Here is a 17337-nt window from a genome sequence, read left to right as displayed (position 1 = left end):
AGGGTGCAAGTCTGATTTTCTGTACACAGACATTTTTTCATATGCAGCCTTGTAGGCTAATAACTGTTTACAGCAGGTTCTTTGATGAAAATAAAAGGTTTTTCATGGTTATGAAATGCATTTTAGGCTCATGCCTGTTTATTGCATTTATATACAGCATGTTTTCATGCTTCAGAACGTGTGTAAGGTTTGGCTTTATTAGCCTATGTATATATGTTAGGCTGCATATTATGGTTATTATACATGTATATGTGTATAATTAGTTAGTACAATGTACTTTTGGTTATATTTACACATATATATGTATATTGTTTATGTGTTCCGGGTTCCCGCTCATGGGCGGAGATAATTCAGTGCTTATGACTTTAATGAGTATACCCTTGGAAGAGAACTAGGATTACAGGTAAGTAACTAATCCTTCTATGTGACATGGGTTTCGCAAACAAAGCTTGCCAACCTGAGGTTCCCTTCAGTGCCACATTTAATGGGAGAGGTCTATTTTCATCTATCGACTTTATCTTAACCTCTGCTAGATATAGTCGTCGGGTTTTGAATTTTAAAACACTAGATACCACTTTAAATGACCAGGGATACTACTGCCTTCTGGCAAGCAGTTAACGCGCCCTTTTTTGAAAATAAGGCTAAAAGCCAGAATTGAGATAGCCATTACTGATATTGAATGGCTAGAGCATTATGCAAACGTATACAGCTTTGATACCCTTGGAACAGGCTACACCTGTAATAATGGATGATGGAGCTACTTTAAATTCTAATAGAATAGACTTGTGTATCACCATGAATGAAGTCGTATGTGCTATAAAAGCTAGCCTTGTAGGGAAGGCGCCTGGACCTGACGGGGTGCCAGTCGATCTGTATAAGAGTAATATGGCTTTATGGTGTCCAATTCTTACAAAACTTTTTAATGCAGCATGCATTAAAGGATTGTTACCCTCCTGGTTTCAGTATCATTATACTGATATATAAAAAGGGAGACAGAGCTAGCTGTGCCTGTTATCGCCCAATATCATTGTTAGACTCTACCATAAAGATTTTCGGGCGCGTAATTTTAAATAGATTATTACTTTGGGCAGAAGAACACACTATCATAAGTGACCTACAATATGGTTTTAGGAAACATTTGGGCACAATCGAACAAGGTCTTAACCTACATATTCTTATAGAAAAATACACAACAGTAAGGAGAAATTGTATGTTCTTAACGTTCGTCGATTTAACCTCGGCCTTTGACTGTGTCACTCACAGCAAATTATGGCTTATCTTAGAGAACTTGGGTGTAGAGAAGAATATAATTACCTTTCTTAGAGAACTGTATATGGGAGAACGGGCCAAAGTCAGATTTGGTGGCAATGGTGAGTGCACTACGGCTATTCATATTGCAAGAGGAGTACGGCAAGGGTGCGTACTGGCCCCCTTCCTATTTACAATCTATATTAATACCCTAGAAAAAAGACTTCTTCAGGAATGCAGGGACATGCCGTTAATAGCCCAAAGATATGTCCCTGCATTATTATATGCGGATGACACAGTATTGATGGCCCGGAACCACTGGCAATGCAAAAAGTAATTACTTCCTTCTCAAATTTTATGACCAACCTAGACCTGAAGGTGAATTGCACAAAAAAGTTCTGTATGAACTGTGGTCCCGGGGCACAACACAAAAAGAAAACAATGTATATTAACCACATGGCTGCTAGGCGTTTTCCCGTCCTGCGCTAAAAAAACTAAAATCCCATAAATCATGACGAGCTGGCCTTGTCATCCGCGCACGGCAGGTAAGCGCCATGACGAGCCCAGCTCGTCATTAGCTTCGAAGGGGTTAACAACAAACCCCTGGGATTCACTTCAACTTCCCCTATTTGGGCATACTGTTCGATCAAACGGGCCTATGGAACACGACAATTAAGACACGAAGGTTGTTGTTCTGTAAATCTATAATGGCCCTCACAAATGTTGGCAGAAAAATGGGCAAAAAAACAATTGGGGAGCTTTTAATTATATATAGAGCAACTTGTGTTGTAATAGCACATATGGTGCAGGAATATGGGGGTACGCAAATGTCAAACCATTACAGCTGGCAGAAAATTGCTTTTTGAGATATCTTTTATCTGTGCCAGATAGCTTGTCTACATATATTTGCCACTCAGAATTGGGTCAACCTTACATTGAAGACGTGATCAAAATTCAACCCGTTTTACTGTGGCACGGGGTCTGGACTACAGAGGAGTGTGCTTTTAACCGATTAATACTGAGAGACGCGATGAATCTGGATAATGCCTGAAAAATAAGGTGGTTGATGTATGTAAAGAAGTTCCTCAATGACATAGGTCGTCGAGATTACTTTGACGATCCACTACTTATGTCCCATGTCTCCAGGAGAGAATTGAAAAAACTTTGTATGAAATACCTGGATGATCAGAGATGTTGCATTGAAATGAGGAAAACCACCGTGGTAGCACACCAACTAATAACGATAACAAATGATATCCAGCCCTATGTTAAACTGCACATGAAGGAATTTGATAAGTTTTTATTGATACGTCTTAGATTAAATATTTTATTTAGATTTTTTAGCTTCCCCAAAATGAATGATTGGACGAAGGAACTTAATAAATGTCCTTGTGACGATTTGTCTAATCAATCTGATATGCACATTCTGCTATTCTGTAAGTTTTATGAAATGCAAAGGAAAAGATGGATTGTGCCTTTATTGAAGATAATGGGTTATAATCAGTGTCGCCCTGCCTTTTTAGTTATCCAGAAATTAGATAATATTTTAACAATTGCATCTGTTTCTACTTTTTAAAAAAAGCTTTTAGACTACGCAAATCAATTCTTGCCCCACCGTAATTATCTGACATTTTTAATATGTATTATGATAATGAAAATGTGTGTATATTTATTTCTATGTATTTTTAACAAGTGTAATTTTATGGTTGTTATATTTACTCAACAGCCGAATAAAGATAATTTGATTTGATTTAACATACAATTCAAAGATGACCCTAAGGTGTCAGCCACATTAAACTTGGCCTCCCACATCTAACACTAAAATCCACTTTAAAGCAGGCCCTGGAGTCAGAACAAAAATGAGACACAAGTTTAGAAAGATAAAACAGGGTCCTCCAGTAGCAATACAGTGGATACACAAAAACTGAGATCTGATCCTGTTTGATCCCTTTCAAGTGCGCAACTTGTTTACATGTGCCTCAGAGAGGCCTTTCAGAAACGATTTGACACTGTTGTGCCAACTGAAGGAGCAGCAATCATCACCCTAAATGTCCAGCTGAGCTTAGAGGAGCCATAACTGTCCATTCAGATCGGCTGACTATCAAATTGGTCTATTATGTGGCCCCTGGAAGACATTTTGCACCTTATTAAAGGCTAAGCAGTGGCTGGGCAGCTGCTGGAGATCAAATTCCAGTTAGCCTGTAGGAGCTTCAGGCAGGGTAAATGTTACTCTCTAAAAGTAACTCATCCTTAATAATTACCAAAAATTCAGCTTCAGGCAAATTGGATTTTTAAAAATAGTGGTTTAATTATTTTCCTTGCTAGCCCCAACCAAAGATAGCAGTTTTATATTTTAATCTGTACTAGGACGGCCAAAGCTGCTTCAGTAAAAATAGTTTTTGGAGTCTTGCTACTGCAGGGACATTGTATGGGGACCTTAATTGTCCATGTGCCCTGCTTTTAAAATACCATGCTTTCTACCTTGTGGTCTACCAGACCTACAAAGGGGTCACTTTTTCATATTTAAAACTGAAACCTTTGTCTGTCAAAAAAGGTTATTTTAACAGGTTGCATTGCAGGCTTTACACTGCAGCAGTGACGTTAAAATTGTAGGCCATGTTTTGTAGACCCACTCTGTGGATCGCACAATATGTACTGCAGTCCATAAGTGGCATTAAACTTCCAGGCCCTAGATGCATCTGTAGACCATGTAGTAGGGACGTATAGGCAAGTTAAATGTGTCTACTAGGAATAGGCTAAATGTAGTCATGTTTAAAGTTGGAGCACAGGTCCTTTATTTCTGCTTAGCAGATGTAAAGTGTACAAAGTTCAAAACCAGCAAAATAGATACCAGAAAAAGGCAAAACAATCTAGGGTGGCCATGTAGAAAGGGCAGAGTTCCTACATTGTCTCACTCATTTTTCAGAAATCGAAGGCAGAGTAGCAAGATTTGAACTTTTGAAGCAATGGATTGTAGGAACATCTCAGCAAGTGCTTAGACCCGTATATTATGTAAGTTTAGGACTCCGTTTAGGATCCAAGGAGTAACAGCATCACTATAATCAGGGCCACTGGAAATATGCAATGGGGAGGATCAAATTATGCAGCAAGATTGACTAAATTATGCAGCGTAATGCATGTTGGTATTATTATTATTTTTTTATACATGGTAACACTGTCTGGAAAAAGTTTCATTTCATTAGTACTAGTTTAAAACGCAGCTACAGCCAAAAACATTGGAAGATGACCAAAACACCTTTGTGAATGGCCTTCCACTATGCAGCAGCATGTCGCCATGTTTTTAGTAACGTTTGAAACTTTTTGTTCAAATCTGCAAATTATGCAGCAGATGATGGATTAGGTGGCAAATGTTACAAATCAATAATAACGTATAAATTGATATGGCTGCAGACTCTCATAATTCCAGGGGGCCTGACTATAATCGACTCTTGGAACCCTACTTTGGAAAAGCGGCTTTCACCATTCTGGGTGATTTTAATTTTCATTTGGATGAGGTCAATTCGAAGGACACAATATCGCTGGTCGATTCACTAGGAGCATGTGATCTCGCCCAGCTTGTGAATAGTTCCACCCATAAGGCTGGGCACATACTCGACGAGGTATTCTCTAACGACACCAGGCTCTCTACTGGCCTCCCGCTACCGTTGGTTTGGACTGATCATTGTGCCGTGCCATTGGAATTTTCCTTTCCTGCCTCATGTACTATTAACATGGGAACCTCTCCATTCATTCTTAGGAGAAATTTTAGGAAGATTTCGGACGAGGCTCTTGTCCCGCTTGTCTCCACTCCCGAATCTTTATTATCAAAAGAGGTAGCTGTGGCAGCTCAAGACTTGACGGATTCTATTTCTAGGGCAGTGGAACAACTTGCCCCCTCATCTCTGCGCTATGTAGCTCGCCGAAAGCCTACGGCACCTTGGTTTTCTGATCAGTTGCGACTCCTGAGGCAGGGTTGTAGGAGTAGTGTGAGAAACTGGAGGAAATCTTGGGACTCCAATGATCGAGAGGCCCACAAGTCTGCACTGCGGGAATATAAACGGAGAGTGGTGACAGAGAAGCAGGAGTACTTCTCCAACCTCACCAGCTCCCTCTCCTCCTCTAGGGAGCTCTTTAAAATCGCTGACACCTTATGCTCCTTGCAACTCCCTGATCCCGTAGTCAGTTCGCAAGAACTTTGCAATAACATCTCCGACTTTTTTCACAATAAAATTCTTGACATACATGTCTCCCTGGAAGCTCATTGTCATGCTTTGGACCAAAGCGTACTGCCTGTCATTTCCAGTCTAGATTCTTTAGGTACAGATCCCTCCTGTTCTCTTACGGAATTTCCAACTTTATCCTTGGAAGGACTGAACCTGTTGCTTGACAGCACCAAATCTGCTTCCCCCTGGACCCTCAACCTCTGAAAAAACTGAAAGAGTGTAGAAATAGCCTTCTTCCTCCTATGCTTGAGGTAATGAATAAGGCTATTACCCAGGGTTCTTTTCCTTCTGTGTGGAAGAAGGCGATTGTGAAACCTCTCCTTAAGAAGCCGTCCCTCGATCCGGCCTTGCTGAAAAATTTCAGGCCGATCTCCCTCCTCCCTGCCCCCGCCAAGATGCTTGAGGTGCACCTGAATTTCCATCTGTCCTCCTTCCTTGAATCATCCGAATACCTTGACAACACGCAACACGGTTTTAGAAAACATCATAGTACTGAGTCCGCCCTCACTTGTGTGGTCAATAACATCCGACGCAAAGTGGACTCTGGCCAAACCACGGTTTTGGTTTTGTTGGACCTCACGGCCGCGTTTGACACCCTGTCCCCGGCCATTCTTACATCTCGGCTCAGGGAAGCTGGTGTCACGGGACCGGCCCTGAGTCTCCTCAACTCCTTTCTGTTGGAAAGGGAGCAGAGAGTGATGCTCGGGAACCACCTCTCCCCTGCCAAGTCATTGCAGTGTGGGGTGCCACAAGGGTCGGCTTTAAGTCCGACCCTGTTTAACATCTATGTGGCTCCCCTGGCAAGACTAGTAAGATCGCAGGGGATGGAGGTGGTGTCCTATGCAGACGACACCCAGATTATGGTGTCGCTGGCTCACTCCTCTGTCAGGACATCTGCCGCCAGTTTCAGGGTATGCATGCAGTATGTGGCAGACTGGATGACTATAAATTCCCTGAAACTGAACGGCGAAAAGACGGAGGTGTTGATCTTTGGGAAGGACCAAGATGCTTGGTCAAGTGAGTGGTGGCCACCTTCTCTTGGCATCTGCCCCGCCCCCTCCCAATCTGCCAGAAACCTTGGCGTAATTTTCGACACCTCGCTTTCCCTTTCCCTTCAAGTCAACAGGACCGTGGCCACTTGCTGGGGTGTGATCAGGATACTCAACAAAATCCGTGGGTATCTTTCCCCCCAGGCACGTAAACAGGTTGCAGTTGCCTTGGTAGGATCGAGGTTAGATTACTGCAACTCTCTGTACATGGAAGCCAATAAAAGCCTCATACATCGACTGCAGATTGTGCAGAATGCTGCAGCTCGCTTTGTCCTGGCCCTTCCTAAAACCTCCTCCGCTACTGCAGCCAGGAAAGAACTCCATTGGCTACCTGTCCAGCACAGAATCTCTTTTAAAATTCTGTGTTTGGCCTACAGAGCTTTGACAGAAGGCTCCTCTAGTGCTATTGGCTCTCTCCTTACGCACTATGTCCCTACAAGAGGCCTTCGTTCTGCGGGACTCTGTCAACTTGTTGTTCCGCGTTTTAAACTAGCCAGATGGGGAGCCAGAGCTTTCTCCGTGGTTGCCCCTCAGCTCTGGAATTCGATCCCTATCGAAATAAAAACCCTTCCCACAATTGAGTCATTCAAAAAGGCTCTTAAAACCTGCCTCTTTAAGAGGGCCTATCCATGAGAGAATGCTGTTGAGTGGGGGGCTTAGCTACTATATTTGATTCAGGCGCCTTGACGCCCACTGGGCTAAGTTTGCGCAAGATAAGATCTGCTTCATTCATTCACTTTTGTCTATTCATATGACAAAAGCAAAGCATTTGTTGGGATAGAATAAGTGAGCAGTCACAGGCGCCCCAAATTTGGGTGTCTGTTCTTTAAATTCCTTCGAATTATATTAGCAATCCCCTACTTTTGTGAGCATCTCATGATATTAAGATTAGGCAGGACAGTGGCCGCATGTGCTGCCATGGATTTTTCGCCAGTGTTTTTCTTTGCATAATATGCACACGCTCTGCTCCTGATTTTGCGTTGTATCCGTCTTTTCGATTAAGAAGAGTCAAAACGTTGCCATTATCGCTGTTTTTGCTTAATATAATGTTATAGTCAGAGCCACTGGAATTATGATTCTGTGGCTGCAGCATATTCCGCTAATTGTGTGTTTGCCATATTTGTCACACAATCAGCATCTTCTGCATAGTTTGCATATTTTAACAAAACCAAATGTTGTTTCTAGCTTGACCCAATCTAAAGTTGCTAAAAATGCAGAAAGTTGGAAGGCAGACTGGTCACCTTTCAGTAGCCTATTGCTGTAGTTTGGTGTTGAAGTAGTACTAATAAATAATATGTAACTTTTTCCAAGACCGTGTTAATGCGTACAAAAATCGAGTCGTACTTCTACAAAATGTGCCTCATAACGCCAAGTTATTTGGATTATTGTGCCATATAATTTAGTCACCCCTGAAGCATAATTCCAGTGGCCCTAGAAACAAGATAGGAGTTATGCTATAGCAGAAATAAAACCTAACAAACCACTACTAAGATATATATCTTGGGTGTATGTTCATTTTCTCTTACTTTACTGGCTATGGCAAAATCCTTCACACTATTTATACAATAAACCTGTTTTCGTGAATTAATTAATGTGTGACAGGAGCTTGTGGTCCCCTTTTTGTGGGAGGGTCTCAGGTAGCCATTCTAAACCCTTCAGTTTAACACCTACACAGTGACCTCACCGCAGTCCTCAGGCACTTATAGTAGCCCAGGCATCAGCGTTATAATAAGTGAACCAGCAGTTCTTAAAAGCAGGTGTCGAGACGGGCCCCTATCGGCTCTCCGTTTTTATTACCATCAGGCTGGAGGGGGAAAAAAACCTTAACTCTGCAATAGTACCATCCGGCAAAGCTTTTGATGTAACTTCAAAGCGCCTTATTTTTAAGTTTTATATAGCGCAAACATGAGCACCAGTTACATTACACAAGGACATATTCATGTTTTGAAACACAGGATGTTGAGAGGAGTGAGGCTGGCACCTGCTTTCTCAGCTTGAAAGTCGGAACCTCTAGCTAGCCTATGCTACAACCTCGCCCACACGACCGAGAGCATTTTCAATATTATATACAACGAAGTCGTAGTTGTTGCTCCTTCATCTTGTGCAATTTACAACCATTGATAAAGCCAGTAGCCCTGGCGTGTTGTATGTGTGATGTTCTTTGTGGGCCCATGTGATTTTTGCATTTCGAAAAAGAACAGAGGATGGTTTCTGCTTGTGAATGGGCCCTCGGGAGGGGGGGGGGGGGGGGGGCAAGAGCAGGCCCACCCTCTGGAAACACCGGGCCTGGCACTCTCCTCTAACTCCAGCCCTGCCTCTTGGGGAAATGCCCAATGGTATAAATGGCCAATCTGCGAACCGCTACCCTCACCAACCCAAGGACCTGTGGGTCCCCCTTGCCTCCTGGTCCTAACCCTTTCTAGCAGTGCTCCCTCGTAACAAAAGCGCGGCACAGACCCGGCGGCCTGTGGAAGGAAGGGGGCGTGGAGGGAGACCTCGAGCGGAGCCCGGGAAAGACGTTTCTTCACCGGGTTGTGTGTGGGCAGAAGAGACGGTAAATGTGACAGGTGTAAAGCTGATAACTTCAAGTCATTTAAAAGTGGGAATTAATCTGAAATCAATGAGCATCGCGGCTGGGGCTTCCAGGGATTTAATACGTCAAGTGTTGGAAGTGACAGGAGCTATAAGGTGTCCCCAGCAGACACCCACAGACATGAACCCCCAGCGCACGGCGGCCACGCGCTTACTCTCGTCCGGATGATGACCCTCCTCCCGCTTTGTGATATTCCCCCACTTGGAGTGACTCTTATGACACCACCTATGTTCTGCCCCTCATCTAGAACCCCAAGAAACTGTCATCCATCTTGTCTCTCTGGTGATGGTGAGGTGTCTGCATCTCTTATTCTTTTACCACCCCTCCCCTGCCTCACACGGTTGGGTCTCCTTCCTACCAAGACCATGCACACCTGCCGAGGTTGATTATAGTGATCTGGCTATGCTTCGGTAACGCTTCACTCTCTAGCCATGGCTGTAGCAGAAAGCAAAATACTTAATTGGCGGGACAAATATTACCAAGATGAATGATAAAGTCCTACATAAGTTAAAAATGTTGGCCATTCTTTTCCGTAGTATCATAAGATTCGCCTAACGTTATGTATTTTTTTAAAAATTGTTTACATTCTTACAAAGAGGGTTTCTGCCTGACAGGCTGTGCCATACAGACTTGATTCACAAATATAACTAGAGATGTCCCTCGGAGACCATTAGGACTAATCAAATCCCGTTTTATTTAGCACCATACATCTTTCCTGTTCATAATTAATACATTGGACCCCCTACGTATCGGTCCCTTTTTACACCTCCTACATCATATATATGGGTGTGTGTTGTATTTTATAGCGCAACCCTAGTCAAAAAAGCATTTTAGCCCTGTACAGAGTTAAATACACCAAAGGGGTAGCTGTTTTATAAGAGCCAGAATGAACTGTTTCCTTGTCTTTATTAAGTGTTCTTTAAAGAGATGTGTTTTCTGTACTTTCCTGAATTGGAGGAGTATTGGGTCAGTCCTGATGGATATAGGGTGCTATAAATGGAGGAGCCCTGTACCTTGTTTTTTTTCATTTTGGAACTTTTGTCTTAAATCTGACTGTGTCCAGCCTGCTGGTGCGCGGAATGTCACCTTAGATGGAGAGTTTGTCAGCCAGGTAGGCAAGAGTGCCAGTCCTGATGGCTTTGCAGAAGATTAAGCTGGTTTTGAAGATGCCATCCGGCAAGCGGAGCCAGTGAAGTTTCCAAGGAGGGCATTATGTGGCCCTTTTTCTTTAGACTTTTGAGGTTTGCTGTGTTATGTAGATTACCCATAAAGAGGACCAGTCTGGAGTTTAGAAGGTCATGAGCAGGGCATTGCCATCATCCAGATATGAGAGTAATACAAGAGTACATGTAATTTGGATTAAAAAAAGCTAAGAATCTTCTTCAAGCTTAGGACTGAGGATATGAGTTAACAAATTACCTGGCTAGAAATGACTACACAGCATCTTGGAGAGGAAGAGAAGATTGAGCATACAGAGCTGAGGCCACGAAAGGACTGTGGATGCCAGAGAGATGAGGAGATAGCAAAGAAGAGTGAGATAGTGGGGTGGTGAAATGGCACGCGAGGTGGGCACAGTGAAGGATGAGATTTAAGTGGTCAGAGCCTATGTACAGGAGGGTGACTGTTGACTGGGAAAAGTAATTGAGTAAGCTTAGGGTCGATAAGAGAGCAGCGTAGGAGGGTAGCAGTGGTGTGACAAGGCCCAGACAAATAGGAGATTTGGAGGTAGCAACTCGTATTTGGAGGCAGCATTTGGTTATAGCTTGCGTTCTAATAGCACTTTCGTTCTTGGGACATACCGTTTCACGTTTAATTCTATATGTTTGGGCCTTCAACACCTCAGCCATCCATTTTCATATAACCAGCGATCTTCTCGTCCACTTTCACAAAAGACTTCAGCTGTTCATCCACCTTGTCAAGCGCTTTCACATAACACACCAGGCACCCAGACACCCCTCCTTCCACCCAGCTGGTGGCACAAATACCATCAGCCAGTCATCCAGTTTCACACATCTTTGCTAACTATAACCACCAACTGTTTTTCATGCAACACTTATTTATTGACCGGATAACCCATTATCCATTAACCTGCTACCTTTTCCGCTCAATCATCCGTTTAACAGATCACCATCCAGTCACCAATTCATCCACCCACTTGCTTGTTACAGTCTACACAACCAGATACACAAACTCACCCCTCAATGAAAAAGAATTTCACACAACATTTCAAATGGAACCTTCTGAACCGGACACCATTCAATGGAAGTGGTCAACCAAACTCAAGATAATGCACAAGGTGCTGCTCTTCATAACTGTGAACACTACATCCGTTCAGGTATACAGAACTGACACAGCCAGGGCCAGGCAGGCCTTTTATTCTACCAAGCATTTCCCCGGTGGGCTGGAGGCCTTAGAGACAGATTTTGAAAGCCTAAGGTCGCTCCTGGTGTCTCTGCCAAATTCACCAGCCACCATCGTTAATTGCAGGAGGCATGGAGAGGCTTCGAGAGAGAGCGAGAATGTGAATAGATGAATGGATGGAAACAGCAATAGAACTAGAAGACAAAGGGAGTAAGGCTGGCTTGAGTATATTTGCTAGGGCTACTTTTGGTTCCCCAGTCCGGCCCTGGACACAGCCAGATATGACATGCAGAGCTGATCTCAGTGTTCTCGATGATACCTCAAAAACTGGACACAATATGCCAAATGTGGCAACCAGAAGCACACTACATAACAGACGTGTATTAATAGGCCGGAAGTAGACCTATATGTAGTAATACTTCAGGTTGCACACAGAGTACCAGATACAATATTACAGATGGACCTTCATGTCTTTGACACAGTAGTTCTCAGGACTCCTCCAGAAGTGAACACAACTCCACTCCTGCTATTGCACAACATTTCAAAGTGTGCCATTCTCTGAAATGGTTTTTTATGTTTATCCCTCTGTTGCTTCTTTAGCTAGACTTGTTCCAAAGAAATACAAACCCATTAGCCCCTTCGGTGCTGCGCAAATTCTTCCGCTGTGCGGAAGAATTAATAAGTGGGTGGGATTCGGACGGCCCCCAGCCGTCCTTCGCACGCGCCCACCGTGACATCGGACGGCCGGGGGCCGTCCTGAGCACCGAAGAGGTTAAAAAAAGTATGCATGTAACCGAGGTGCTGTCTTTAACTGGACACAGTACTTTAGATCAGGCCACTGGACCTGGACTCGCCCCTGCAGATGAGTCCTCCTTTACTCAGCATAACTTAACCGATGGCCTCCAGAAAACACAGCATTCCAGAGATGAACCCAAGAACTTGCTAGAGTATGCCATAAGTGGCCTCCAAAACTTGATACAATACACAAGGTAAGGCCTTTGGGACAGGACCCAATGTTCCAGGTAATACCTCAAGAAGTGGACACAACACTCCTGAAGAGTTTTTTAGTGCTGGACACACCACCCCATATACACCTGCAGAGCCCTGAGGACAATGCTCCAGATGAAGCCTCCAGAGCGGGATACAAAGTTTCACATTTCTAAAACTGGACACAGTGCACAAGATGAGGCCTCCAGAAATGGATAAAGCTCACAAGATGGCCTCCAGAAAATTGGACTACATGCTAGAGGTTCCTCGCAATACTTGACACAGCGTGACCGAGATGGCTTTCAGAACTGAACACAGTACTCTGGGCAGGGCCTCCAGAAGTGGATTCAGTGCTCGAGATACCTACAGAATTGCATACAGTATTTCCAAGTCAAAAATACTTTATTTCGGCCACCAGGGCCTTAAAAGTATATACACAATACTCATAAAAATATCATAAAACAAACAACAATAAAATACAATTCAGTTTATCATAAAATGTCTATTAATGTTAAAATACATAAAACCGTATTAAAACTTTTTGATTTCGGGCACAATAAAACAAGTGTGTCAGGAGCATTATACGAGAGATAAAAGCTTTCTGCACAATGCTCACATGGCCCCATAAAACTTGGCAACAGGAATAGCTACAGATAAACTGTAGTATGCCCTCAAAATGTTAAGTGCCACTGACTGATTATGCTGGCCTAAACTCCTGCAAGTAGGGGCTATCCAGTACTTGCGTGGGCAAGCGTATGATGGACAAACAAACAAAAGCGTGTCACTCACACTATCATGGAAGGACATAGTGGACCAGAAAAACTAGCCCCTTCTGACCAGCGCCTCGTAAAGACTCTTAGGGGGCAGAGTGCCTGCTCTAAAGTGAAAATACAGCTTTCTATCGCTGAGAGCGGCCCCTTGGTCCCAATATGACTCGTATCATAAGTGTTCCTTAAAATCCTGGAATTCACGTGATGTTCTGGGAAGGTCGGATCGTCTTAAAGCTTTGGCCTCGATTGCTGAACAATAGTTTTCTCAAGGCCGGTTTAGATGGAAAGGTAGTGGCGCCTGCATTCGTCCAAAGTTCAGAGGCCCCAATAAGGTGCAATAATTCTTTGATGTGCAGAACCCAAGTGATTTGGACAGAGTGGCTAGCAGAAATACAATCCTCGAGAGCAGAGTACAGTACGCAAGTTCTGGGGTAGCCCATAAGCGCCTCCAGTATAACAGCGGGCGAAGTCCAGTTTTTTCTTGTAAACTTGGTGCGCCCAAGTTCATGAAAAGTGGTACCAGGGGAATACTAGCAGGGAGAGATGCCAATTTGTGATAGAATGTATTTTTCGGTAATGGTTAGTTCATCTGTTTGCATGACCCCCCGTAGCTCGGACCCTTAAAGGACAGACCCCATATAAGGGGAGACAAGGCCTTGTAGGTTTGCTGTAGGAGACGTTATACTCTATGAACTGCTGCGTTAGTTGCTTGAGTTTTATGACCGCTTTTGTCAATTGAGTCTTCCAAGACACATTATCCCTAAAAATAATGCCCAAGTACATAAAGCTGCAAGCAATTTATTATGGCACACCCCTTTCAAGTTCTAGGTTCTTTTTGAAGGATTTGTGGGGTGTTAAATGTCATCAGCTTGATTTTGGTCATGTTGGTTCTAACAATGCAGAACTCCTCAAAACGTGTCGAGTTTCTGGAGACTGCTCGCGGTCTGGGAGACAAAAAAGATTGAATCTGCAAATTAGATTGGGGTTTTGACTTTGGCCAGAGAGGGTGCATCTACATCAGCATGAGTCAAAATGGAAACAACGCTGTTTATATATAGCAAAACTAATGCATGAGCCAGCACGCAGCTCTATCGTACATCTCTGTACAGTATTTCCTTGTGGACTCCCTGACGCTAAATACAATAATCTAGAGAAGTCTTTACCTTCTGTCAGTGCCATGTTCAGTGGCAATACAAGATCCCTTTTCTGTTGATTCTATCTTTTCTTGTGTACCCCAACATTCTTCTGTTGTTCTCCCTCGCCCCCCCCCCCCCCCCCCCCCTCATGTCGTCATAATGATTAGAATACCTATTTTGAGGCCATCCGATGTGAGAACTCAGAGATACACATGGACAGTGGAATATTGCAGTGCTGCTGGCCTTGCTGTACCTATTTTGTGTGTCTGTCTGGTGGATCCGTGGACTAATGCATACAGTCCTGGGTCCTATGTTTGTTTTCATTGTCCCAGGCTGGAATCTTGCTGGGTCCACGATTTTCATCCATACCCCCAGGGCAATAAAATGAGAACCTTTGAGTTGGGTAATAACACACCTGTTTTCGTTGTCCCAGGTTGCAATCTTGGCAGATCCACTCCGCTTTTCAACCTTCCTAGAGCAATAGAATGAGAATCCCCGCCCCCATCGCTTTCAACGTGATAGAAAGGGCTGTGATAGAAAGTGGGTTTACCTTGCTTTCAGCTGTGAAGAGTTGGAGCTCCCGGGGTGGGCGCTGATTCATATTCCACAAGGGAGACGCTCATATCTCCCCTGCCATTCCTCATTTAGGAGGCGGAAGATGAAGCTCGAAGGAGGAACAGGGGAATATGGAAATGTAGGAAGATTTAATTACACTGGCAGCCTCCGAAGGCAATGTTTACGCATCTCTGCTCTCCAGTGTAGGAGAGGCGGGGGCTTTTAGTAGGGTTGTGATAATGTGACACCTAAAAGCACTCATAGAACGGCTTTGACACAGTGTATTTTTTGTTGTTCCAAACTAACCTCTCGTTTCGTCCACAGAAAGTTAGAGTAAGTTTGGTCCTGCAGTATTCCAAACTGGACCTTCTGCTTGTACAGCAACGGCAGAACCAGATAGATGCACTCGCTGGTTCAGTGATAAATGCCATGGGCTCTTGTGCCAGCAAGGAAAATGGTCTCTTTAACTGCTGTTGAGGTAGTAAAATACAGCATTGTCAATGTGCAGTGGCCCCCGGTGCACTTCCCCCATGGTGGCTACTCTCCTGTGGTCCAGAATTATCGTCCTGAGTTAGAGAAGGGGCGGGTGACATTGGGGTAGATTGAGTGTGGCTTGCCTCCCCCCTTAGCTGTTTACATGTGATGCACTCTCCTTACCTTTTTCCTGCCCTCTTTTCCTTCCCTTTGCCTCTTTCCTTCCATCTCCTACCTATACCCTCTTTATTCCCTTCCATCTGCTCTCTCCCTATTACTTCCCCCTTTTCTTACTTATGTAGCACCTTGCCTCTTTTGCTTTCTTCCTTTGAGGTATGTTGTTGGTATGATCTTGAGAGGGTTCGTGCTATGCCGTCTTTCATATACTTTTTTGCCGCTTCGCCTTCAGTCTCCTGCTCATTCCTTCTTTTTCCATCTCCCGTCTCTGTTTCCCTCCTTTACTCCACCCTTGCTGGTTCCTCCTTTGCTTCCTTTCCTCTTTTACCCCGTACCTTGAGATGTGTTGTTGGTTTGATCTTAAGAGATGAAAGCCTGGTGTGTGGCTTGAGGAGTGTTGTTGTGTGTTAGTGGCATAGTCTGAGAAAGGAGGTAGTCTGTTGGTATTAAGGTGTGTAGAAGACTGAGGTGATTTGGTACAGCCTTCAGCGGTTTGAGATGCGTTGACGAGAGATGAAGTGTGTTGCAGATTTTGTCTGGGTAGCGCCGAGGTCTTTGGACAGTGCTTTAAGTGGGATGAAAACGTTGGGAGTCTCAAAGAAGGGGCATGGACAAAGCAGCTTAAATAGGATTCCTTGCCAACGGGTGTGCCATTGTAATTACGAGTGTTGCTTCACACAGTGTGCTACCTAACCAGTATTTGGGTGCCTTTATGTGAGTTTTCTGATATTGTATGCTAGGCCTGTTGGCTTTGCCAATGTTTCTTTGCAGTATCAGATAACATGAACAATAACAATGATTTTGTTGTGAATAATTAGAATTGAAATGTTTCAATCCTGAAATACATTGCTACAGTCTGTGAAAAGAGTAGTGGTCTTCAGAGCATCTCATTCCCTCATGCCACTTTCCTCTGCAGTCAGTCTCCCGCTCTCCACTGACAGTCCTCTAGCACACTCGGAGGCCTAGTCAAAACCAGATCTGATCTGTCAGTGCTGCTCGAGGGGAAGGTATTGTTGCCCTCGGTCCTGCCTGTACCCGTAGGCACCATTGGCATGAAGTGTCCCATGTGCGTATCCTCATGCGATGTCCTGTCTCTTGCAGGGTGTATGATGTGGGCGGCTTGCGCACAGAGCGGAGGAAGTGGATTCGCTGCTTTGAGGATGTAAACGCTGTCCTCTTTGTGGTAGCACTCGGCACGTATGACACAAAGGTCCTCAAGGATGACCAGAACCTATATGCGGATGACAACAAGAGGCTGCATGCTGCTACCCCTGTGGTAAGTTGGTACAAGGAAGAGCGCTAACATGCAAGCGTGCAGGGCCCACTGATTAGGTCATGTGTTTCCATCTGCTGTGATGTCATTGGAGGTAGTGGGCGGGCTCTAGCCTGCTAAGGGCTCCTTGGATACAGCTGAAACCAGGCTGAGTGTGAGTACCTCTGGAGAGATCCTTACAAGTACCCCTTGAACTCCAGTACTTAAAGGTTGACTTAACCAAGAGTTCGGCACAAGAAGGTGTTTCCTGTGTGAATTGCTGGGAAGTCTTCCAAAGACCCAACGGTGCTTGTGAATCTGCTACATGATGTGGGAATGGGGAGGTGAATGGACTTCTGGACCGAAGTGGCTAAGGCCCCAATAAAGAACAAGTTGGAGGCACTACCAAGACCAGTGATAAAGAATTACAGAAACATACTAGCTGAGTAGAGGTTTTTGGAGCACATCACATAAACATCTTTCTTCACTAGGCCCCAATAGCACACATCTAC

At 44.2% G+C, this 17337-nt stretch overlaps 1 protein-coding gene across 1 annotated transcript in view; it reads left to right on the top strand.

Moving 5' to 3' along the window:
* The window catches only part of LOC147702505 (guanine nucleotide-binding protein G(o) subunit alpha-like), a 1070398-nt gene that overhangs the window by 737188 nt on the left and 315873 nt on the right, over positions 1-17337 (top strand). The window contains exon 6 of the mRNA XM_086931175.1: positions 16675-16849. Coding sequence (XP_086787301.1) covers positions 16675-16849 — 175 coding nt within the window. The remainder of the gene's footprint in view (positions 1-16674; positions 16850-17337) is intronic.

Source organism: Lissotriton vulgaris, chromosome 7, assembly GCF_964263255.1.
Source record: "Lissotriton vulgaris chromosome 7, aLisVul1.2, whole genome shotgun sequence".
Lineage (NCBI taxonomy): Eukaryota > Metazoa > Chordata > Amphibia > Caudata > Salamandridae > Lissotriton > Lissotriton vulgaris.
The sequence above is the reverse complement of the archived record's forward strand: the minus strand, read 5'-3'. Positions and strand labels throughout refer to the sequence as shown.